Source organism: Erythrolamprus reginae, chromosome 7 (genome assembly GCF_031021105.1).
Source record: "Erythrolamprus reginae isolate rEryReg1 chromosome 7, rEryReg1.hap1, whole genome shotgun sequence".
NCBI lineage: Eukaryota > Metazoa > Chordata > Lepidosauria > Squamata > Dipsadidae > Erythrolamprus > Erythrolamprus reginae.
The window spans coordinates 15,333,742-15,358,523 of record NC_091956.1 but is presented as its reverse complement, the minus strand read 5'-3'; the positions used below and the strand labels follow the sequence as shown (position 1 = coordinate 15,358,523).

The 24,782-nt window shown below is 42.4% G+C and overlaps 1 protein-coding gene across 1 annotated transcript in view; it reads right to left on the bottom strand.

The window, feature by feature from the left end:
• Positions 1-24,782, bottom strand: part of RFC1 (replication factor C subunit 1) — a 57,074-nt gene that overhangs the window by 23,685 nt on the left and 8,607 nt on the right. The window contains exons 3-11 of the mRNA XM_070757114.1: positions 22,188-22,263; positions 20,559-20,672; positions 15,216-15,448; positions 14,375-14,449; positions 11,156-11,233; positions 9,568-9,634; positions 9,161-9,480; positions 4,112-4,222; positions 2,632-2,811 (exon numbers count right to left, since the gene is read on the bottom strand). Of these exons, the coding sequence (XP_070613215.1) occupies positions 2,632-2,811; positions 4,112-4,222; positions 9,161-9,480; positions 9,568-9,634; positions 11,156-11,233; positions 14,375-14,449; positions 15,216-15,448; positions 20,559-20,672; positions 22,188-22,263 (1,254 nt within the window). The remainder of the gene's footprint in view (positions 1-2,631; positions 2,812-4,111; positions 4,223-9,160; positions 9,481-9,567; positions 9,635-11,155; positions 11,234-14,374; positions 14,450-15,215; positions 15,449-20,558; positions 20,673-22,187; positions 22,264-24,782) is intronic.

Sequence of the window (24,782 nt, the reverse complement as noted above, 5' to 3'; positions counted from 1 at the left end):
ACATGGATCTATTAACCAGTGGTTTGCTTTCAGAAGTGCTGGGTACTCCATCACTGGAGGTTTTTAAGAAGAGATCACAGAGCTATTTGTCTGAAATGATGTCAGGTCTCAGTGATGGACTCCTACGGGTACAGTCAGGTACAAAGAATCGGTAGAAAAAATTTGATTTTTTCCCCCCACCCAATCTGGCCTCTGGGTATGTTTTTCCTATCGCAGTAAATTAGATTGAACGTGTATAATTTTAGAGGAGCTATGCGTGCGTGTGTATACATACACTTTATATAGTAGATAAGGTACACTGCTCAAAAAAATAAAGGGAACACTTAAACAACACAATATAGCTCCAAGTAAATCAAACTTTGGTGAAATCAAAGAGTCCATTTAGGAAACAACACTGATTGACAATCAATTTCACATGCTGTTGTGCATTCAACTTTGCACAGAACCAAGTATTCAATGAGAATATTTCATTCGTTCAGATCTAGGATGTGTTCTTTGAGTGTTCCCTTTAATTTTTGGAACAGTGTATATTTTTGTGTGCCTGTGTGTAATATGTATGTACATATTTGGCATATATACATAGAATTAAATAGTATATTTTGGATATTCAGTAATAACAACAACAACAACAACAACAATAATAATGACAACAATAACAATAATAATAGTCTGTGAGACCGCCTTCTGCCGCACGAATCCCAGCGGCTGGTTAGGTCCCACAGAGTTGGTCTTCTCCGCGTCCTGTCGACTAAACAATGTCGTCTGGCGGGACCCAGGGGAAGAGCCTTCTCTGTGGCGTCTCCGACCCTCTGGAATCAACTCCCCCCAGAGACTAGGACTGCCCCCACCCTCCTTGCCTTTCCTAAACTCCTTAAAACCCATCTCTGTTGTCAGGCTTGGGGGAACTGAGACATCTCCCCCTTGCCTATGTAGTTTTGTGCATGATATGACTGTGTGTATGTATTTTATCTATTGGTGTTTTTTTTCTTTTTAGACTTTTTAATGCAAAACTGTTATTTTAGATTTTAGATATTAGATTTGTTACCATGTATTGTTTTTATCACTGTTGTGAGCCGCCCCGAGTCTACGGAGAGGGGCGGCATACAAATCTAATAAATAATAAATAAATAAATAAATAATAATAATAATAATAATAATAAACTTTATTGTCATTGTATGTAGATACACAGTATGCCCATACAACAAAATTCGTATGATGCCAAAGACCAATATCAACATACGTAACAATCCGAAAGAACATGCTCCACCTGCCATAATTTCCCACCTGAACCATCCAACATCCACGCAACGGGCCAAGTAGTATTGTCCACCAGTTCACTGATGGTGATCCCCTAGTAAGTAGGCTCTTCTATGACTTTTAGACTTCAACTCCCAGAATTCCTGAGCCAATTATACTAGCTCAGGAATTCTGGGAGTTGAAATCCACATGTCATAGAAGAGCCAACTTTGCCTACCCCTGCCCTAGTACATTGTTAAATGCAATTATAGCTCCGGGATAAAGACTGTTTAAAATAGTAAATAGATAGGGAAATTGTATCTCTTTATGGCAAGGAGAGGCCAGGCATCCTAACTCTAACCCTTGACGTGAGTGATGTCAAGTTGGCCACCTTTAAGCTAGTCGATCGTCAAGCCACGCCCACCTGGTCACATGGCCGGCAATCCACACCCACAAAATAAGCCAAGACCATAGTGTGGTAGTAAAAAAATTTGCAGCCCTTCACTGTAAGGTCTCCAGATATTTACACAAGCAAATGCCTTGCTTGTATAATAGGTTCTACTGAACCGTTCCAGCAGTGGAGATTGATTGATTGATTGATTGATTGATTTATTTATTTATTTATTTATTTATTTATTTATTTATTACTTAGATTTGTATGCCGCCCCTCTCCGAAGACTCGGGGCGGCTCACAACACGTGGAAACAAATCATAAATAATCTAACAAATTTAAAATTAAAAGATTTAAAAGACCCCATATACTAACAGACATACACACAAGCATACCATATATAAATTAAACATGCCCAGGGGAAGATGTTTCAGTTCTCCCATGCCTGACGGCAAAGGTGGGTTTTAAGGAGTTTACGGAAGGCAGGAAGAGTAGGGGCAGTTCTAATCTCCGGGGGGAGTTGGTTCCAGAGGGCCGGTGCCGCCAGAGAGAAGGCTCTTCCCCTGGGGCCCGCCAACCGACATTGTTTAGTTGACGGGATCCGGAGAAGGCCCACTCTGTGGGACCTGATCGGTCGCTGGGATTCGTGCGGCAGGAGGCGGTCCCGGAGATATTCTGGTCCAATGCCATGAAGGGCTTTAAAGGTCATAACCAACACTTTGAATTGTGACCGGAAACTGATCGGCAGCCAATGCAGACTGCGGAGTGTTGGTGTAACATGGGCATACCTAGGTAAGCCCATGACTGCTCTCGCAGCTGCATTCTGCACGATCTGAAGTTTCCGAACACTTTTCAAAGGTAGCCCCATGTAGAGAGCATTACAGTAGTCGAACCTCGAGGTGATGAGGGCATGAGTGACTGTGAGTAATGAGTCCCGGTCCAGTCTATGGGTGAAAAGGCACCAACTAGGCATAAAAGTGTCTGCATATCATAGTTATTTTACCTTTTCACACTTGGACATGCCGCAGTCACGTCCTTTCACAAGGTAATTGGTCTTCTTGCTGATGTTTCCGGTGACTTTGCCCCCGTAGCGCTCAATCAGAGACTTGGCCTCGTCCCGTTCAATCGATTCCAAGATTCCGGTAATCACAAACGTCATGCCTTCCAAGCAATTTTCACCGCCCTAAAAATAAAATAGAGACAAAAGGGGAGAAAAAGGTGACCAGAAGGGTTAAATTTATGGTGTTAACCAGCTGCAAAGCCTAGAGCTGCGATGGCGAACTGGTGGCGCATGTGCCACAGGTGGCATGCAGAGCAATATCGAAGGGCACGCAAGGCGTTGTCCTATGTCAGCTCAAGCGCGCATGCACATGTTAGCCAGCTGATTTTCGGACTTGGGGAAAGGCGTTTCACCCTCATAGGCTTCCCTGAATTTAATCCTTAATAAATGTAATTTTATTTAACCCACCATAAATTTAACCCTTCCCGAAAGCTTGCAGAGTGCAAAAAACAGCACACTGGGCAAATGGAAGTCTGTTTTTTTGAACTTCTGGTTTGCCCGTTGTGCTATTTTTCACACTCTAAAGGCTTCAGAGAAGCTTCCCTGAAGACCCAGAGTGAGAAAAACTGCCCAAAGGGCAAACCAAAAATTCGGAAAAATGGACTTCTGATTTACCCATTGTGCTGTTTTTTGCACTCCGGAGGCTTTCGGGAAGCTTCTCTGAAGCCTCTAGATCAGTGATGGTGAACCTATGGCACGGGTGCCACAGGTGGCATGCGGAGCCATATCAGCCGGCATGCGAGCCGTTGCCCTAGCTCAGCTCCAACGTGCACATGTGTGCCGGCCAGCTGATTTTTGGCTTGCACAGAGGATCATGTGAGAGCATTTTTGGCTTCCAGAGAGCCTCTGGGGGGATGGGGGAGGGCGTTTTACCCTCCCCAGGCTTCACGGAAGCCTTTGGAGCCTGGGGAGGTCAAAACAGGAGTCTACTGGGCCCACTAGAAGTTGGGAAACAGGCCGTTTCCGGCCTCCAGAGGGCCTTTGGGTGATGGGGCAAGCTGTTTTGGCTCCCCTGGGATTAAATTATGGGTATGGGCACTTGCGCATGCATGACAGTGCGCAGGCACGCTCTTTCGGCACCCAAGGGGAAAAAAAGATCGCCATCACTGCTCTAGCGTGTGAAAAACAGCACTAAGGGCAAACTGGAAGTCCGGTTTTCCAAACTTCCGTTTGCCCGTTGGGGCAGGTTTTTTCACCGTCCCAGGCTTTATTGAGACCTCTGCACATGGGCGGGGATAAGGGGATGTTGTGCACATGCAAGTGGCATGCGCATGTTGGGGTAGGGAATAGGTGTGAGCATGTGTGCGCCTGCCATCCTACACACACACACACACACCCTTTTAGCCCAGAGAGAGAGGTGTCTGAGAACATTAATCGGAGCCGCCTTCTTGGCTCAATTTTTATTTTAAATTTTTAGACTCACCCGGGGTATTTCTTTAGAGCCGAGGGCCTTCGGACCTTCTCGATTGAGGAAGCTTCTGTAGGCTGTGTAATTCGTCCGCTTCTTTTCAGCAGAGTCCTCGGGACTGACCGACTGTCAAAAGAAAAAAACCAAATTTATTTATTTATTTATTTATTTATTGGATGCAGCACACGGGGGATATTTTTTTTCAAATTCTGCTCAGGTCAGTGTTGGCAAAGGAGGTTGCATTCATAACGAAATGATACAGACCGCGGGAGAAAAATCTCCTTTCAACTTCTACATTCAAGACATTTTCCCCCATCAAGTGTTTACACCAGGGATGTCCAACTTTGGCAATGTTAAGACTTCTGGACATCAACTTCCAGAATTTTGGGAGCCGGTTTTAAAAGTTGCCAAGGTTACACAAAAGAGACTGAATGAATGTGCTTTTTTGACCTGCAGCACAGTTACTGAATCATGTTTGAGCATTTACTGTTCTTATACAGATTCCTCTCTCAGCAATTATGCACATATCCACATGGATCTAATATGCCTTCAATATCCACTGAACCCACCTCTCTCATAAACTAATAGACTGGGCCATGCTCCGTAGCCTTCTCAATTATTTATTTATTTATTTATTTATTGGATTTGTATGCCGCCCCTCTCCGTAGACTCGGGGCGGCTAACAACAGTAATAAAAAAACATCATATAAATCCAATACTAAAACAACTAAAAAAAAAACCTTATTGTAAAACCAAACATCCCTACAAACAAACATAACATGCATAGAAACATAGAAACATAGAAGACTGACGGCAGAAAAAGACCTCATGGTCCATCTAGTCTGCCCTTATACTATTTCCTGTATTTTATCTTACAATGGATCTATGTTTATCCCAGGCATGTTTAAATTGATTGATTGGACACACAAGGAATATTTCTTAAAGACTTAACATTGATTGGACACACAAGGAATTTGTCTTTGGTGCATATGCTCTCAATGTATAAATTGTAAAGGCCTGGGGGGAAAGAATATCTCAGTTCCCCCATGCCTGACGGCAGAGGTGGGTTTTAAGGAGCTTTCATTCATTTCATTTCATTTATTGGATTTATATGCCGCCCCTCTCCGAAAACTCGGGGCGGCTAACAAGAGTCATGAACAATATACAGTAAAAATCCAATACTAAAAACTAACTTAAAACCCCTTAATATATAAAACCAGCATACGTACAAACATACCATACATACAGTTGTATCAGCCTAGGGGGAGAAGAAGTCTTAATTCCCCCATGCCTGGCGGCAGAGGTGGGTTTTGAGTAGCTTACGAAAGGCAAGGAGGGTAGGGGCAGTTCTAATCTCCGGGGGGAGTTGGTTCCAGAGGGCCGGGGCCGCCACAGAGAAGGCTCTTCTCCTGGGTCCCGCCAAGTGGCATTGTTTCGTTGACGGGACCCGGAGAAGACCCACTCTGTGGGACCTAACTGGCCGCTGGGATTCGTGCGGCAGAAGGCGGTTCCTGAGATAATCTGGTCCGGTGCCATGAAGGGCTTTATAGGTCATAACCAACACTTTGAATTGTGACCGGAAACTGATCGGCAACCAATGCAGATTGCGGAGTGTTGGTGTGACATGGGCATATTTGGGAAAGCCCATGATTGCTCTCGCAGCTGCATTCTGCACGATCTGAAGTTTCCGAACACTTTTCAAAGGTAGCCCCATGTACAGAGCGTTACAGTAGTCAAACCTCGAGGTGATGAGGGCATGAGTGACTGTGAGCAGTGACTCCCGGTCCAAATAGGGTCGCAACTGATGCACCAGGCGAACCTGGGCGAACGCCCCCCTCGCCACAGCTGAAAGATGTTTCTCTAATGTGAGCTGTGGATCGAGGAGGACGGCCAAGTTGCGAACCCTCTCTGAGGGGGTCAATGTTTCTCCCCCCAGGTTAATGGACGGACAGATGGAATTGTCCTTGGGAGGCAAGACCCACAGCCACTCCGTCTGGATTGAGTTTGAGTTTGTTGACACCCATCCAGGCCCCAACAGTCTCCAGGCACCGGCACATCACTTCCGCTGCTTCGCTGACTGGACATGGGGTGGAGATGTATAGCTGGGTATAGCTATACATGTATAGCTTACGAAAGGCAAGGAGGGTGGGGGCAATTCTAATCTCCGGGGGGAGTTGGTTCCAGAGGGCTGGGGCCGCCACAGAGAAGGCTTTTCCCCTGGGCCTCACCAAACAACATTGTTTATTCTATTGTGGTGAGCCAAATCCGCTTAAAGCAGAAATCTCAAAAGTTTAATAAATAAATGATGCTGCTGTTGCACATGGGGCTTGTGTCTTTTGTTCAGTAAAACAGTTTTATCATCTTGCAATGTAAAATTTATGCTCCCCCATCCATTCATCCATTGGATTTATATGCCACTCCTCTCCGGGGACTTGGGGCAACTCCCAACATATAAAAAGAACAATAGAATACAAATAGTAAATCCAATTAATATAAAACCCACTATCTAATTTAAAATCCCCATTATATTAAAAATCAGTCATTCCCACTCAATAGCAACATACTTATCATTCATCAGCCAGGGGGCTAGGGTCTAATAGCCCCAAGCCTGGCGGCATAGATGAGTCTTTAGACTCTTATGGAAGGCAAGGAAGGTGATGGCAGTATGAATCTTTCGTTGTTAACGGCTCAATCCTGGCCAACCGATAAGGTAGCTCCACCACCCTCTTTAGGATATCAACCAAAAACCTCCTGGATTGCTATGCCTGTTTTGAGAAAGCAGCTTCTGGATTTTCCGCTGAGAGCCCCTCCACAAAGAACGGAAAAAGGCTGTGGTGTAAAAGATGATGGCAAGCAATAGTACCGCTTTATAAAGCCCTAGTTATAATCACACTTAGAATATAACTGCATTCAGCTCTGGTCACATCAACACACACAAAAAAGATGTTTGAGATTTTAGGAAAAGTTCAGAGAAGAGCAATAGAGATGATGAGGAGCCTAGAAGCTATTGTGGACGAAGGACGATGGCAGGAACTGGATATACTTCAGATCGTGCAGAATGCAGCTGCGAGAGCTATCATGGGCTTTCCCAAAAATGCCCATGTAACACCAACACTCCGCAGTCTGCATTGGTTGCCGATCAGTTTCCGGGCACAATTCAAAGTGTTGGTCATCACCTATAAAGCCCTTCATGGCACCGGACCAGGGTATCTACGAGACCGCCTTCTGCCGCATGAATCCCAGCGACTGGTTAGGTCCCACAGAGTGGGCCTTCTCCGGGTCCCGTCAACAAAACAATGTCATTTGGCGGGGCCCAGGGAAAAAGCCTTCTCTGTGGCAGCCCCAGCCCTCTGGAACCAGCTCCCCCCGGAGATTAGAATTGCCCCCACCCTCCTTGCCTTTCGTAAGCTCCTTAAAACCCACCTCTGCCGTCAGGCATGGGGGAACTGAGATATTCTTTCCCCCTAGGCCTTTACAATTTATGCATGTTATGTTTGTTTGTAGGGATGTTTGGTTTTTGCAATAAGGGTTTTTAGTTGTTTTAGTATTGGATTTATATGATGTTTTTTATTACTGTTGTTAGCCGCCCCGAGTCTACGGAGAGGGGCGGCATACAAACCCAATAAATAAATAAATATACATAATTTTGGGAAAAGGAGGTCCAAAGATGACATGACAACAACCTTCCAATATTTTACAGGCTGCCATGGAGGTATTTGTGTGTGTGTGTGGCGGGGGGGTACAAGGAGGTGGAACAGCTCTGGAGGGTTTTCAACAGCAGTCTTGCCTGAAAAATGGAGATACTGAACTGAGGGTATCAGGAAAAACATGTGCTTTTGCCAATGAAATATAGACCTTTCAGAGTCCAAAATACAATAAAATAAAGTTTCCCAATTCCTGTGTAATAATGCTAAAAAGAGGTATTCAAACTTGGCAACTTTAAGACTTGTGGACTTCAACTCCCAGAATTCTCCAGCCTACGTAGCCGCAACTCCCAGAATTCTCCAGCCAGAATTCTGGGAGTTGAAGTCCACAAGTCTTAAAGTTCTGTGGCAGTTCTGTGTTAGCAAAAACTTCAGAAGAGAAGGATTTAGGGGTAGTGATTTCTGACAGTCTCAAAATGGGTGAGCAGTGTGGTCGGGCAGTAGGAAAAGCAAGTAGGATGCTTGGCTAGAGGTATAACAAGCAGGAAGAGGGAGATTGTGATCCCCTTATATAGAGCGCTGGTGAGACCACATTTGGAATACTGTGTTCAGTTCTGGAGACCTCACCTACAAAAAGATATTGACAAAATTGAACGGGTCCAAAGACGGGCTACAAGAATGGTGGAAGGTCTTAAGCATAAAGCGTAGCAGGAAAGACTTAATGAACTCAATCTGTATAGTCTGGAGGACAGAAGGAAAAGGGGGGACATGATCGAAGCATTTAAATATGTTAAAGGGTTAAATAAAGTTCAGGAGGGAAGTGTTTTTAATAGGAAAGTGAACACAAGAACAATCTGAAGTTAGTTGGGGGAAAGATCAAAAGCAACATGAGAAAATATTATTTCACTGAAAGAGTAGTAGATCCTTGGAACAAACTTCCAGCAGACGTGGTTGGTAAATCCACAGTAACTGAATTTAAACAAGCCTGGGATAAACATATATCCATTGTACGATAAAATACAGGAAATAGTATAAGGTCTTTCCTCTACTGGCAAAATCTATGAAAACGTTTTAAACCTATTGCTCAACTTCTTTCAGTTCCATGGAAATGCGTATCAATATTTTGTAAGAGGATGTTTGTACTTCAGGGATGAACTGTGGGATCCCTGGTGCTCTTCAAGCTTGGTGGTTTCCTTGCAAACATTTCATTACCAAACTAGGTAGCATCATCAGTGCTAGGAATGAATGTATGATTTAAAAAAGAAAAAAAATTCCTCCTTTCTCACACTGATGAGGTTACCTCGTTCGGTCGTAAAACATCTGCACAAAAAAACGCACATCAAACCTCACGGAGCACCGAAAACCCACAAACATTCATGATTAATGATCATACCAACCAAAAACGTTTTCTTAGACCTACCTTGGATTGTTCAGGAGAAACCTTTGCCTTTGTCGGCGTCTTGGTTTTGGGTGAAATGGTTTTTCCTGATGGCGTTGCCGTTCCTTTCCTGAGGTTCTCTCCTTTCGAGGTTTGGTTTTCGGTTCTGAGGGCCTCCGCTTGTTGCTTGAGTGGCGTTAACCTGGAGGAAGTCTTGGACGAATCCCTTTTATTCCTCCAATCCGCCTCCTCCTTTGTAGCAGACGATTCCGGGTGAAGATTCAACAGCCTGACACTTTCAGAGGGAAGATGATCTTTTGCAGAATAAGGCTGAGAATCTGAGGGAAGAGGGGTGGGTTTCTCTACAGAGAGAACAATGGTTTTTAAGGATAAGCGAAGGTGACACAGAACTTAACAAAGCCTTAATTTTAAAAAAAAAAAGCAATTACCTTTGTGAGTCTGTTTAATTTTTTCTGCTTCACCCGATTTTGACTGCTGAAATTCTTCTTTTCGAGGCTACGATAATAAACAGACCTTGTGTTTTGATTTTGCTTTGGTGTCATTGGGATGAAGGTATTATTGGCAGCAATTTCAGAACATTCACAAAGAGGGCTGTGAAAATATTTACTGTCCCCTCGCATCCTGAACATAAATTGTTTCAACTCCTACCTTCAAAACGACGTTATAGGGCACTGTATATCAAAACAACTAGACACAAGAACATTTTTTCCCTAAATGCCATCACTCTGCTAAACAAATAATCCCCTCACCACTGTCAAACCATTCACTAAGGCTGCAATGTTATGACTATTAGCCTACTCATAGTTCCCATCTCCTCCCACTTATGACTGTATGACTGCAACTTCTTGCTTGCCTCCTTACGGTTTATATCAATATTGTTTCCTGAGTACTTATTTGACCCCATGACAATCATTAAGTGTTGCACCTCATGATTCTTGACAAATGTACCTTTTATGTACACTGAGAGCATCTGCACCAAAGACAAATTTCTTGTGTGTCCAATCACGCTTGGCCAATAAAAAATTCTATTCTATTCTAAATTCTATTCCATTCCATATTCTATTCTATTGTATTCTATTCTATATTCTATTCTACAGTGATCCCTCTATTATCGCGAGGGTTCCGTTCCAAGACCCCTCGCGATAATCGATTTTTCGCGATGTAGGGTTGTGGAAGTAAAAACACCATCTGCGCATGCGCGCCCTTTTTTCTATGACCGCGCATGCATAGATGGTGGAGTTTGCGTTCCCCGCCGCCCACGCAAAGGGGAAACCCCGATTCGGCTCCTCGCTGCTGCTGCGCTACCGAGCAGATCAGCTGCTGGGCGGCCGAAGGAACCTTCCCTGGGTCTTCCCCCTCTTGCTGGGGGGTGGGCGAGCGGCGGGCATCAGCGAGGAGCCGGGGTTTCCCCTTTGCGTGGGCGGCCGGGAAGACCCAGGTTAGGGGTTTGGGGGGGTGCTGGGAAGCCCCCCAGGCCGGCTGCGACCTTTTAAAACAGCCGCGCCGCTTCCCAGCTGAGTCCTGAAGCCAAACCCGGAAGTGGTTTTTTTTTTAATTAATATTTTTTTAAAAATCGCGATATAGCGTTTTGCGAAGATCGAGATCGCGAAACTCGAGGGATCACTGTATTCTAAATTCTATTTTATTCTAAATTCTATTCTATTCTATCATATTCTGTAATGTTATTCTATTCTATTCTATTCTGCAAGGAAGCCAGCCAACTGATATTTCCCCAAACCACTTAAGCAAAACATTCAACATTCAATTTGCCACATTGGTTTTCCTTTGATTAAGCAGATCCAGAGCAAGTAATCAAAGATTTAATCCAGAGCCTGAGGACCAGACCAGATACCAAGCCTCTTTCTTCATCATCCGACCTGGTGGGATGAAGCAATTCAGGAGAAGGAGAAAGAAGATCTCCTGAAATTTCAGCTTATGTCACACATCGGTTAAGAGTACACAGCAATCAAGAGGAGAAAACCATTTACTTTTACCGAACCATTATTTCCCACTTACCTTTTTCTTTTTGGGCGTTTCATCCAACATAGCCAAGGTTTGTGCAAATTCTTCATCTTCGTGCAATTGTCTTTCTTGCTGAAAAAGAGTGCAAAATGTTATTGTGAAGTTAACTGTTTCAACCGCCTGATGGGGAGAAAAGGGGAGGCCGTCTCAGTCTGTGTGGTTACTCCAGAGGAGGTCTCCTCAGGAGTAAGATTGGAGACTAATTGGCCACGCCACTAGTCTACTTAAGGAAAGCAGAGGCAGCTGAAAAGCTGCAGGAAGCAATCCGGTTGGTCATCGTGTGGCTTTGATTCTTCGAAAATACATAGAAGTCTGACGGCAGAAAAAGACCTCATGGTCCATCTAGTCTGCCCTTATACGATTTTCTGTATTTTATCTTAGGATGGATATATGTTTATCCCAGGCATGTTTAAATTCAGTTACTGTGGATTTATCTACCACGTCTGCTGGAAGTTTGTTCCAAGGATCTACTACTCTTTCAGTAAAATAATATTTTCTCATGTTGCTTTTGATCTTTCCCCCAACTAACTTCAGATTGTGTCCCCTTGTTCTTGTGTTCACTTTCCTATTAAAAACACTTCCCTCCTGGACCTTATTTAACCCTTTAATATATTTAAATGTTTCGATCATGTCCCCCCTTTTCCTTCTGTCCTCCAGACTATACAGATTGAGTTCATGAAGTCTTTCCTGATACGTTTTATGCTTAAGACCTTCCACCATTCTTGTAGCCCGTCTTTGGACCCGTTCAATTTTGTCAATATCTTTTTGTAGGTGAGGTCTCCAGAACTGAACACAGTATTCCAAATGTGGTCTCACCAGCATTCTATATAGTGGGATCATAATCTCCCTCTTCCTGCTTGTTATACCTCTAGCTATGCAGCCAAGCATCCTACTTGCTTTCCCTACCGCCTGACTGCACTGTTCACCCATTTTGAGACTGTCAGAAATCACTACCCCTAAATCCTTTTCTTTTGAAGTATTTGCCAACACAGAACTGCCAATACAATACTCAGATTGAGGATTCCTTTTCCCCAAGTGCATTATTTTACATTTGGAAACATTAAACTGCAGTTTCCATTGCTTAGACCATTTATCTAGTAAAGCTAAATCATTTACCATATTACAGACGCCTCCAGGAATATCAACCCTATTGCACACTTTAGAGTCATCGGCAAATAGGCAAACCTTCCCTACCAAACCTTTCCCTATGTCACTCACAAATATATTAAAAAGAATAGGACCCAGAACAGACCCTTGTGGCACACCGCTTGTAACCTGACTCTGCTCAGAATACTCGCCATTAACAATAACTCTCTGAGAAACGTGCTCTGTTTCTCTGCTTCGGTTTGGTTGTCAAGAACCACTTCTAGGCATTTTCCCAAACTTTGTTAGCTAGTGAAGACTAATTGTTCTTCTATTATTTAAGACTGTCTGAATGTATGCCAACGGTTAATAAAACATAGAAGATTGACAGCAGAAAAAGACCTCATAGTCCATCTAATCTGCCCTTATACTATTTCCTGTATTTTATCTTAGGATGGATATATGTTTATCCCAGGCATGTTTAAATTCAGTTACTGTGGATTTATTTATTTTTATTTATTTATTTATTTATTTATTTATTAGATTTGTATTATTTCCTGGTGAAAATATAAAACCAGATCTGATTTTCAATGATTCAGTTGAACGGAGTGAGAAAAAAAATGAGGCCATTTTTTCCTTCATTTTGCCTCCACACAAGACAACATCCTGTTATTATCTTCTTCTCTTTTTCTGAGGAAAAGTAACCTGTGTTTCCCCCAGGTGGCCCTGGCAACATTACCCAAATCTAATCTTTAGCCAAGAATAACATCAAAACTTGCCTCCGCGCACAATTCTGATATATAACATTATTAACCAAAATCCCACAGGCTCTATTTTTATATCGTCATAAGCAGGAGGTTATTCAGCTAAACAGACAGCGTTCATATTTCTTATTTTAGTGTTAAATTGAAGCCAGGCTAACAGTAATTGTAGAAAACAGACAAATAAATGTACACACATACATACATACACACAACACTCTCTCCCTTTTTTCTCTGTCAAAACACACCTATCTAGAATTTAATCTTTCCAAATTAACACTCTGAGAACTCTGCCAACATTTTAATTCTGAAATGCATATAGAATATTTATTTTCCTTGCATACAATAACTTGTTTTTAATTGCGTGCCGATGAAAAACTGAAGCGGTAGCGCAACAACCTTCTTCCCTGGTACACAATTGGATTGAAAAGAATACCCATGTGAAAATAAAACCATATATTACAGCAATATAAAACAGGGAAAATGTATTTATAAAAATAAAATCACACCATCCTTAGGCGGCAAGGATCACCCCCAGCCCAAAACTGACGCATACTAACTGCCAAGCAAGTTTCATATTTTACAAACTCTTATTTCGGGTAATCTGTTTATATCAAAGCCCTTTTCTTAATGACCACAATAAGGTGGTTTGATTTGATTTGTTAAAGCCCAAAATTGCTCCAAAAGAGCCAAATTCATAATCGAGATCCAGCCATCTCAATATCACACTGCTTCTAATTTTGGACACCATCTCAGATGTAATAATTTCTGAACATTACGCCTATCCTTTATATGCTTATAAATTCAATTGCAAATGACTGTGTTACAGAAATATACCTATATCAAGGGGATGTTCAGTGACTGAAGGCAGAAAAACACTACAATAATCTTTCATTGTCACATCCTGGACATTAATTGTTTCAACTCCTACCCTCAAAACGACACTAGGGTACTGCACACCAGACAAGACACAATAACAGTTTTTTCCCCTGAATGCCATCATTCTACTACACCACAACATTGTCAAATTAACTACTAAGACTGTATTACTATTATTCTTCTCGTCCTTACTAATACCTATCTTTTCCCACTTGTGGCTATATCCATGCTACTTGTATCTTTGCATTGGTGTTATCGTTTCCTAGTATGATTTGACTGCTTATTGGTATCCTATGATTATTTCTAAGTGTACTGTATTATCTTTTCATTCTTGACAAATATATTTTATTTTTTCTTTATGGAAACTGAAAACAGCAGGGGGGAGAGGACCGACCCCTGAGGAACCCCACAAGGGAGGGACCTGGGAGTTGACCTCTGACCCCCTCCCCCCCCCCCACTAGCACCAACTGCGACCGACCGGAAGTGTTACCTTTGAATTCTCTTCCAGCTGTAGTTCTTTAGCGATAGCCTCATCGTTGATGGTGGCATCTCTGCTTTGCCAAGGCTGCACCACAGCAAAAGAAGAACCACAATGCGATCAGTCCCATGTTCATGTCTACATTTTTCTTAGAACTCAGTTAAGGAAATAACAGTTTAAGACCGACATGTTGTTTTGTTTTCTCTATGGAACACATTTTCAAATTACTGCTCTCATGTCCGTTCATTCATTTAAGAGCCAGGGTGGCACAGTGGTTAGAGTGCAGCACTACAGGCTACTTCAGCTAACTGCTAGCTGTAGTTCAGCAGTTCAAATCTCACCACTGGTTCAAGGTTGACTCAGCTTTAGCATCCTTCCAAGGTGGGCAAAATGAGGACCCAGACTGTTGGGGGCAAGAGGTTGATTCTGTAAACCACTTAGAGAGGGCTGTAAAAGCACTGTGAAGCGGTATATAAGTCATTCAATAATTCAATCAATCAAGTCTTCAGAGAGGGGCGGCATACAAATCTAATAAACTATAAACTATAACTATAATCAATTTATATGCCATCCATAACTCTGCCAAGCGACACTGGGTGGCTTCCAATACCACAAGTTACAGAATAAAACAATTACAGGATCAAACACTGAAACGTCAGATGTTAAAATGTTACAAATTTCAGATGATAAGCACCAAGGTCTAATTTAACCAGATCACAGAATATTTTGTCTCTCTTTATCACTCGAGGGTTATCAGTATTCTGTTTACAATGATGTGTGAATTAGGAGAATATCTCACTTGTAAACAATATCCATCAGCCCAGGGAACCGGTAATAGTCCGGCTTTACTCACATCTTTTCGTTTGCTTGATACCAGCTTCTTCTCCGACCGTTGAACGCTACCAGTCCCAAAGTAATCGCTGACGGACGTTGGCGTCAGTTTCACAGGAGATAAGGGTTTATTTTTGACTTTTGGTTTGGAGTCGGGCTGGGATGTTCCCGTCGTTCCTTGAATTGCCTTCACCGATGTCTCAAGCTGTTTAACTTTCGGGAGGGCTTTCTTGTTAACAAAGTCCTCATCTTCATCTGAGGGCCAAAAACAAAACGAAGGACAGTGCTTAATGATTTCCCAGGAATAAGACACCGGGCAAGGCCACCAGATTCTGAGCTTCCAACATTTCCCCAAAAAACAAACAAACAGAAACAGAGACAGAAAGAGTCATAGAGATAGAGAGAGACAGTGTGTGTGTGTGTGTGTGTGTGTGTGTGAGAGAGAGAGAGATAGGGAGAGAGAGAGCAACTGATTAGGTCATACATTCCAGAAAGAAATCACTCAATCTCAAGAATGTACTTTCTGCGCCAACTCAGGAAGCTCAAGCTGCCCAAGGAGCTACTGATCCAGTTCTACAGAGGAATCATTGAGTCTGTTCACCTGCACCTCTATAACTGTCTGGTTCGGTTCTGTAACCCAACAAGACCGACACAAACTTCAGAGGAGAATCAGAACTGCAGAAAAAAAGCAATTTCTGCCAATCTGCCTTCCACTGAGGACCTGTATACTGCACGAGTCAAAAAGAGGGCCATGAACATATTTACTGACCCCTCGCTGTTTCAACCTCTACTTTCAAAATGACGCTATAGAGCACTGCACACCAAGACAATTAGATACAAGAAGTTTTCCCCCGAGCACCTTCACTGTGCTAAACAAATAATCCTCTCAACACTGTCAAACTATTTACTAAGTCTGCACTATTAATCTTCTCATTGTTCCCATCACCCATCTCCTCCCACTTACGATTTATATTAATATGGATTGTTTCCTGATTGCTTATTTGTACTCTATGACAATCATTAAGTGTTGTACTTCATGATTCTTGACAAATGTATCTTTTTCTTTTATGTACACTGAGAGCATATGCACCAAAGACAAATTCCTGGTGTTTCCAATCACACTTGGCCAATTAAAAAAAAAATCTATTCTATTCTACTCTCTCATTCAGACTTTCCTGAGTATATCGTCATCAGCCCAGAGAGAAAAATCACCTTTTTTTGTTCAAATATTTTCTGCTTTTAAAGTCGACTGGCAAGGGGTGGCAGGTTCAAGAGCAAGAAATCTCCTCCAGGAAATTCTTAAATTTTTAGCCACCGACTAAAAGAAGAATTTCTAACAATTCAAAAGGGGAAAGCCATCTGTCTGGAGTTGAGTCTGCGACCCATTAGATATTTGGGATTCAGTATTTACGTCCCTTCAAAGGGAAGCATACAACTGTAAGGGTTTTTAGTTGTTTTATTAATTGGATTGTTACATGCTGTTTTTTTTTATCATTGTTGTTAGCCGCCCCGAGTCTGCGGAGAGGGGCGGCATACAAATCCAATAAATAATAATAATAAATAATAATATTGGTGACATCTCCATTAAAAAGGCAGATTTGCCCCCCCAAAAAATTAAACTGCTCATAACTGACAGTCAGCGTCCTCAGCAGAATCGTTTTGATTCTGAAAATGAATATCTTCAGTTCCAGCTTGGAATATGATTAGACCTTTGTTCAATCGCTGCCCTCCAGTCAGTGATATAGGAAGAGGCTTCCCTGTTAAAATTGCATGTAATTCTAGCGTGAGTAATTCAAGTAACATGGTTACAGCTTTCTTTAAGGGAAACAAATGTGCAAACTCCAGGCGATAATAGAAACATAAAATAGATCCCCTGAACCTAATTCAGGCCTTAGTCCCATTTTGTAACTTAAACAGATAGGAATAGATCTTCAAAATCATTGTGACAGCAATTTTAACCACCGCCTCCTGCTATCATTATGTTTTATTTTTAAAAGATTACTTGCCAGCACTGTGATTAAATCCTTCTAGCAACTTTTTAAAAGAATGGGCAGCTTTTAAACTTTTTCTTTTTAAGCTCAAAAGAGCTAAATCCTAAAGAAAACATTTTCTTTAAAAAATGGAGTCGGTGTTACAGTTGAAACGGAGTGGGAAATAATTCCAATACTTTATTATTTATATATAAGTTATATACATACATACATGTATTAAGTGTGTGTGTGTGTATACACACACATACAATGATACGTTTTACGAACCCCTCGTCATACGAACTTTTTGAGATACGAACCCAGGGTTTAAGATTTTTTTGCCTCTTCTTCTGAACTATTTTCACTTTACGAACCCGCCATCCCACTGGGATGCTCCGCCTCCGGACTTCCGTTGCCAGCCAAAGCGCCTATTTTCATGCTGGTGGGATTCCCCTGAGGCTCCCCTCCATGGGAAACCCCACCTCCAGATTTTGCGATGCTGCAGGGGAATCCCACCAGCGCAAAAACGGGCGCTTCGGCTGGCAACGGAAGTCTGGAGGTGGGGTTTCCCAGCGAGGGAAGCCTCAGCGAAATCGCAACATTATACTTATACATTTCCATTTACATATTACATACTTTTATTTGAGCTCTAACTTTTTGTTTTTGTTTTTCTAGGCTCAATCCATCGGTACCATTGATCCCAGATTTCATGTACTGTATTCTGAATCTTTCTGGCCATGCAAATCTATTGTCAGCCTACCCATTTCGGTAAATTTTTCAAAACATTGCTGAGGACCAAGGAGCATAAGCAGCCCGTGTGTCAAATTAAACTGCTAGACTGACAGGCCATTCATTTGTATCAATAGACCAAAAAAAAATTGTATTCGTTACTTCCCAATTGGCCTTGACCAAAGTTTTTGTGCATACGTAGAAATCTGCTTCTAAAAGCTCAAGGTTGTTTACAGTTAAGACAAAAGAAATCACTGATTAAAAAAACAAATTGAACAGTAACTTTTTCATCTTTATCTAAGCGAGATAGATGCCTCTTTGATCGTCATTAAGATTAAAATACACTGGGAACAATACATTCTTTGGGGGTGTCATCAAACGGAGAGGTTTTTTATCTTGGAATGCAAGGGATTGCAAGATTGGGTACGCGATCTCGATCTCAGAGAAGGCACTCAAAGTTTACTGAGATTTGCAAGAGGGACAGAGGCCACTCGGAGGCAAGCTCATCCTGCACCTTTGCCCTCCTGAATTTCATAATCGGCAAGAAACACAGCAGAGTTGTTGCAAAATTCTCCATGTAACCATTGAAGGCACCAAAGGGCCATCAAACCAGTGGTGGGATAGTCCCAGTTCGGACCAGTTCTTAGAACCAGTTGGCGAGGCTCTGCCCACGCCGCCTGGGATGTTTTTGTGTGCGCACATAAGTGCGAGTCGGTGGCAAAATATTTTACAACCCACCACTGCACCAAATCAACTGGAATGGATCCTCTTAACTTTGTGTCCAATCCTTGAAAGATGCAAGGTCTCCTAGGACAAGGCCGTGGCCTCCAGGAATGTCCAAAACCCATCCATAAACCGTCACTAAGGAATGGAAGACAAAATATCGCAGGACCAAAAGGCCAACAGAAGGATCCATTTCAACCCAGCAACAAACTAGTTCAGTGATGCCAAACCTTTGTTTCCTTGGGTGTCGAAAGAGCATGCGCTATGGTGTATGCGCGAGTGCCCTCACCCATAATTCAATGCCTGGGAAGGGCGAAAACAGCTTCCCCTGCCCTCTGGACTGGAGACCGAAGATCAGCCTGTTTCCCAACTTCTGGTGGGCCCAGTAGGCTCATGTTTTGCCCTCCCCAGGCTCCAAAGGCTTCCCTTGAGTCGTGAAAGGGTAAAAACCCTCTCCCCCAACCCCCTGGAGGCCCTCTGGAAGCCAAAAACGCCCTCCCAGAGCCTCTGCGTGAGCCAAAAATCGGCTGGCCGGCACACACATGCACTTTGGAGCTGAGCTAGGGCAACAGCTCGTATGCCAGCAGATATGGCTCCACGTGCCGCCTGTGGCACCCATGCCATAGGTTTGCCATCATTGTCCTAGGACAAGGCCGTGGCTTGTAGGAAAGTCCAAAACCCATCCAAAACCCACTCAGAATGTGTAACTAAAATATAGAAGTTGAAATATCACAGGACCGAAAAGATCCATTGCAACCCAGCAATAAACTATATTGTCCAGAAATTCAGACTACAAATTGCAAACACGTGACTACAAGTCATCAAGTGTACATGCACACACACCTAGGTGTACAAATATGTTTGTGTGTGTATGTATATCTATGTGTGTACATATTTATTTTATTTATTGGTTTTGTGATATTTATATGCCGCCCAACTCCAGCAGGACTCTGGGAGACTCATGACAATCACAACAACTAAAAAGCAATATAAAATGTAACAATAATAATATGTATACTGTTTATCCCCCTGCCGTTCAGCTCACCTATTACCTTGTTTAGGTTTGTTTCATTATCTCTATTTATGACATCCAATGTTGACAGCTTTGATTTATTTAATCCTACATGGTGGAACACATTCAGTTTGAAATTATGGATATAAAGATGAATATGATTAATGAAAATAAAGTGAAAGAACTGATGGAACGATGGAACAGGGTTAGAGATTATATGCTTAGTAGAATTCGAGAGCAAGGTATAAAGAATAAACTGGAATAACTCTATAATTTATAAATACTGTAATGTTCTTGGTTTAAAATGATATATAAAAAAGTACACCCTCATTTTGTTGGAGGGGTCTGAATGAATGATGTTGGGTGGTGGGAGCACTGTGCACTGTGTTTTATGTAGTGTCTATCTGTCATTATTAAAAATTAATAAAATTTATTTTAAAATAATATGTACGCATGTGTATACAGAGTGGGAGGGAGGGGGAGAAGGAAGGAGGGAAAAGGAGAGGGAGAAGGAGGGAGGGAGGAAGAAAGAGAGGATGGAGGGAGAGAGAGGGAGTCTTCTGCTTGAGCAAAGGGTTGGACTAGATGACCTCTCAGATCCCTTCCAACTCTATTATTCTATGTTCTAAAGCCCTGCAGTCTTAAAAGATGGCACAAATTTCTAGGCATTCCGACAAAAAGGTCTCAGAAATTCCAAGAGTTATTAGCTATCTTTCTTTAAAAAACAAATATAATGCTTGATCTACGTTTAAAGTTAAGTCCACTTATTCATCAGACCCAAATCCATTTCTGCACTAACTTTGCAACATACCGCAAATATAATTTCCTCAACCTTCATTTTACAATTTGATTTCCATTTAAATGAACCCCAAAAATCTATTTCCAGCAGAACATAAATCTCACGCCTTAGTAGATCTTATGGTAGGCTTACCTGTTTCTGAAACGTAAACCACAGGATCCGCCTCTGGCAGCTTAGCAGATTTTGAAGAGAACTTCTTCTCTGGCGGCTTCGATTTTTTGATTAACGGTACCTCCTCTTCAGAATCTGAATTAAACAGCATTATTTTTTAATATATCCATCCACAAGTAAAAACACTCTGAGAGAAACCATTTCAGGGTAACTTTAGATTTAGATCGATGTACGTTTAACCTTGGCAAATTTAAGATATCTGGACTTTAACTTCCAGAAATTACCTGCCTAGGCTAGATTACCGGTCAACATTTTTAATTGAATTTTAAAATATTATAAAATACCTAATACAAAGTAAATATAAAAGGACTGGGGAGGAAGAGGGGAAAGAGAAATGAAGAAGGTACATATTAATAGTGTGTAGATCACACAGATGGAAAAAAATCTTAGCAATTATTTATGATTTAAATCATTCGTGATCATTTACGATTTAGGTCCCTATATCAAACCTCAGAATCACAGAAAGTTCAAGAGGTTTGTTGTGATTCAGTCTGAGGCTCCTCAGGGAACGGCTGGAACTCTGCCGGCTCCATGCTCAGAGGGGGAGGAGGAGGAACAGGAGGAGGAGGAGGACCAGGCAGACGGGGAAGAGGAATGTCAGGACGAGGAGGAGGGAGAACAGCCTGAGATCCCCAGGGGGGAGCTCTCCCCAGCGAGTAGCCTGGAGTCATTAGATGAGAACGCACAAGCCATCATAGATATGAGGCAGAGAAGGGCAGCACAAAGAAGGGGACAATTAGCCAGGTATTTCCATCCCTAATAGGCAACAGCTGGGTTTGGGTGTGGTTCTCCTCAGAAAGGTTGAAAAGGCAGGCCCGCCCTTCCTGTATTGTGGAGAGTTATCTTTTGGGAGTCCTGTGACCTTGCTTCGATCCTTGGCGTCTCTGATTCTGGCTTGTGGCCTCGAAGGCTGAAAACTTGGGGGAGGCGTGGGTTTTATTATCTACAGTGGTGTGTGTGCCAGCAAGAAGCCTGTTGTATTGTCTGGCCGTCGTGACTCTTCTGTGAAGCTTCATAGCATTCCAGTTTGTAAGAACAGTTTTTGTTATCTGTGTTTGTTTTCAAAGATATAAAATGACTTTGCTTTTTACCAGCATGTCTGGCTACTCTTTTTAGTTGGTGTTGACGTCTGGGGGAACCCAGACAGAACAAGGTTTAAAAACAAATCAGAGTTCTTGGATCACATGTGCCAGTTAAACGGAGAACAGTGAGCCGAATAGGGAACTGAATGGGAACCTAATACAGGAGTGGTATTAATGTTTTATTTGAACTGATACCCTCCGGGTATTTATTTATTTATTTTTACAATGTTTTCCATCATTTCTGGCCGTGATGGCTGACACTAATGAAAGCAGTAGCTCAAACCCTCTGAAGGGAGCCGCATCCAATTAATTTCACGTGAGAGGAGTCGTTTCATTATGAATCCAGGGATGCCTTAATTCTAGGGACACATTTTATGCAATTTACCAACCAGAACTATTGGAAAAAACCTATGGAGATTTCTCAGTTCTCTTTCCAGGAAAACCTTGGAAAGCAGAAATCATTGCAGTGACCTAAAATAAACCTGGAGGAATTAATTATAAGGATTACCTGAATCGTAGATTATCCTCTTTTTCTTGCTTGTCTGTTTTTGCTTTAAATCCTCTTCGTGAGGTGAGCATTTCCCCTATGTAAAGTGGCTCGTTATTCATCAGAACAATTCTGTCCATGTTAACTCATTTATGCAATGCTACAGGAATCAATAAACTTACCTTGTATGGGACCCATTTTCATCACCCTAAACCAGGGATGGCGAACCATTTTTGGTTCGAATGCCAAAAGGGTTGTACGCATGCATAGGGGTGGGCATTGTATTATGGGCATGGGCACATACTATTACGCGTGCACCTTTTGGCGTGCACGCATGATAGTGTGTCCTTGTGTGCCCACGCCCATAATACAATGGCCATCTGTGCACGCACACAACCCCCAGCTCTGCCTCCCCCATAAATGCACAAAGGACTCACCAAAGCAGTGGTTCTCAACCTTTCTAATGCTGCGAGCCCTTAATATAGTTCCTCCAGTTGTGGTGACACTCAACCATAAGTCTAGCGCCAATTCTCCCAACAGAGCTTTAAGATGATGGTCAGGAAAGTCAGAGGGGTACCCCCACTGTAAATGCCCAATTGGTCAGATTGTAAAAAGATGTTCCAAGATGCCAGAATAGAAGCTTTAGTTCCTAACACCATGGAAAATTTGTCTTTTCCCATAGTCTTAGGCGACCCCTGTAAAACGGTCATTTGACCCCAATGAGGTCCAGGTTGAGAACCGCTGCACTAAAGCCTCCGGACTTCCAGTAAGCCTGTTGCACTGTTTTTCGCTCTCCCCAGCTTTCAGAAAAGCCTCCCGAAACCTGGGGAAAGAGCGAAAAATGGCCCAACCGGAAGTTCAGAAATGAACTTCCGGTTTGCCCGCTGGGCCATTTTTCACCATCCCCAGGCTTTCCTGAAAGCTGGGGAGAGTGAAAACAGCTGAAAAGAACGCCAAAAATCAGCTGGCTAGCGTGTGCATGCACACTGGAGCTGACATAGGGCAACGCCTCGCGGGCCCTCAGATATGGCTCCGCAAGCCATAGGTTCACCATCATTGCCTCAAACTACGTAATACAATAAGAAAGTACATAATAAGACAGTTAGATCCGCCTCTTGGGAAGGTCTTGCATTCCTCCTAAAACACCAAGGGACCACCACCCAATTCCAGTGCCTATTGTTCCATCCCGTATCCCCAATGTGTGTGCGAGGGACACACACATTGGGGGATATGCTGGGTCCATAGGAGGTTTTCCGGCCCCTGGTCCTGGTCTCATCCTCCACCCAAAAGGTGGGGTGGGGATGGTGCCATGACCGGATCCTCCCTGGATATAGGGCGCAAGAAAAGCGTGGGTTGCCGCTACTGCCGCTACCAGTGCACTGCGTGTGCAGGTTTGCTTCTCCCGTGTACGCCCCAGCGAGATTTTGCTTCTGAGCATGCTCAGGAAGCAAAATCTCGCTAGGGGATGCGCGAAAGAAAGAAATGTTGGTGATTTTTTTTGCTTTTTGGGGTTTTTTTGAATTGGCATGAATGAGCAGTACGTGTGTTGTTTAACTGTTTTTAACTTTTAATTTGTATTCTAGTGATTACTCATTTAGTAACTACTTGTTAATTTGGATTTTAGTAATTACTTGTTTTTTTCCTTGACTTCTTTTTATTACTATTGTTATTGTAATTTTATATTGTTGTGAGCCGCCCTGAGTCCTTTGGGCTTGGGCAGCATAGAAGTCAAATTAATTAATTAATTGATTGATTGATTGATTAATTAATTAATATTGTTGTGAGCTGCCCTGAGTCCTTTGTGATTGGGCGGTCTAGAAGTCTGAATGAATGAATGAATGAATGAATGAATGAATGAATGAATGAATGAATGAATAAATCTATCTCGCAAGGAGACTTTTCAGTTGGCTTACAACAAGGAAAAGCAACAGGGCCATTCTTTGTCAAGTGGACCAGATGTCCCCACCCAACCACTTTCAATTTCAATGAAACTTTGCGCATACACTATATTCCTTATGGTATAAAACTGAGGTGTGCAAAATTTTAGATCCATGTTACAAACATTCAAGATTTCAGAGTCCTTTAAATACAGGATGACAAAACGTTGATTGAGCTCCGCAAAGCTTTCTTTTAATTTATTATTATTTAGATTTGTATGCCACCCCACTCCGCAGACTCGGGGCGGCTCACAACAAAATAAAACAATTCATGACAAATCTAAATTATAGTTTAAAATATTTTTTTAAAAAAACCCATTTACTAAGCAAACATACATACAAACATACCATGCATAAATTGTATATGCCCGGGGGAGATATCTCAGTTCCCCCATGCCTGACGACAAAGGTGGGTTTTAAGGAGCTTACGAAAGGCAAGGAGAGTAGGGGCAAACTTTTTGCCAAGTTTGAGGAGCTCCAGAATGGACACTAGTAGTAATATAAGGGGGAACTTGGTGGATCAGCACAATGTTTAGATCCAAACATACTGGAAAAGTTTCAAGCATCTTAGACTAATGGTTGCTGTGTGACCTGAGGTCAAAGTTGAGAAAAAATGAGGTGCGACAAATTTTTAGCCATTTTGTGGCTCCAATAATTTGCAAACTAGTGAAGCTTTCAA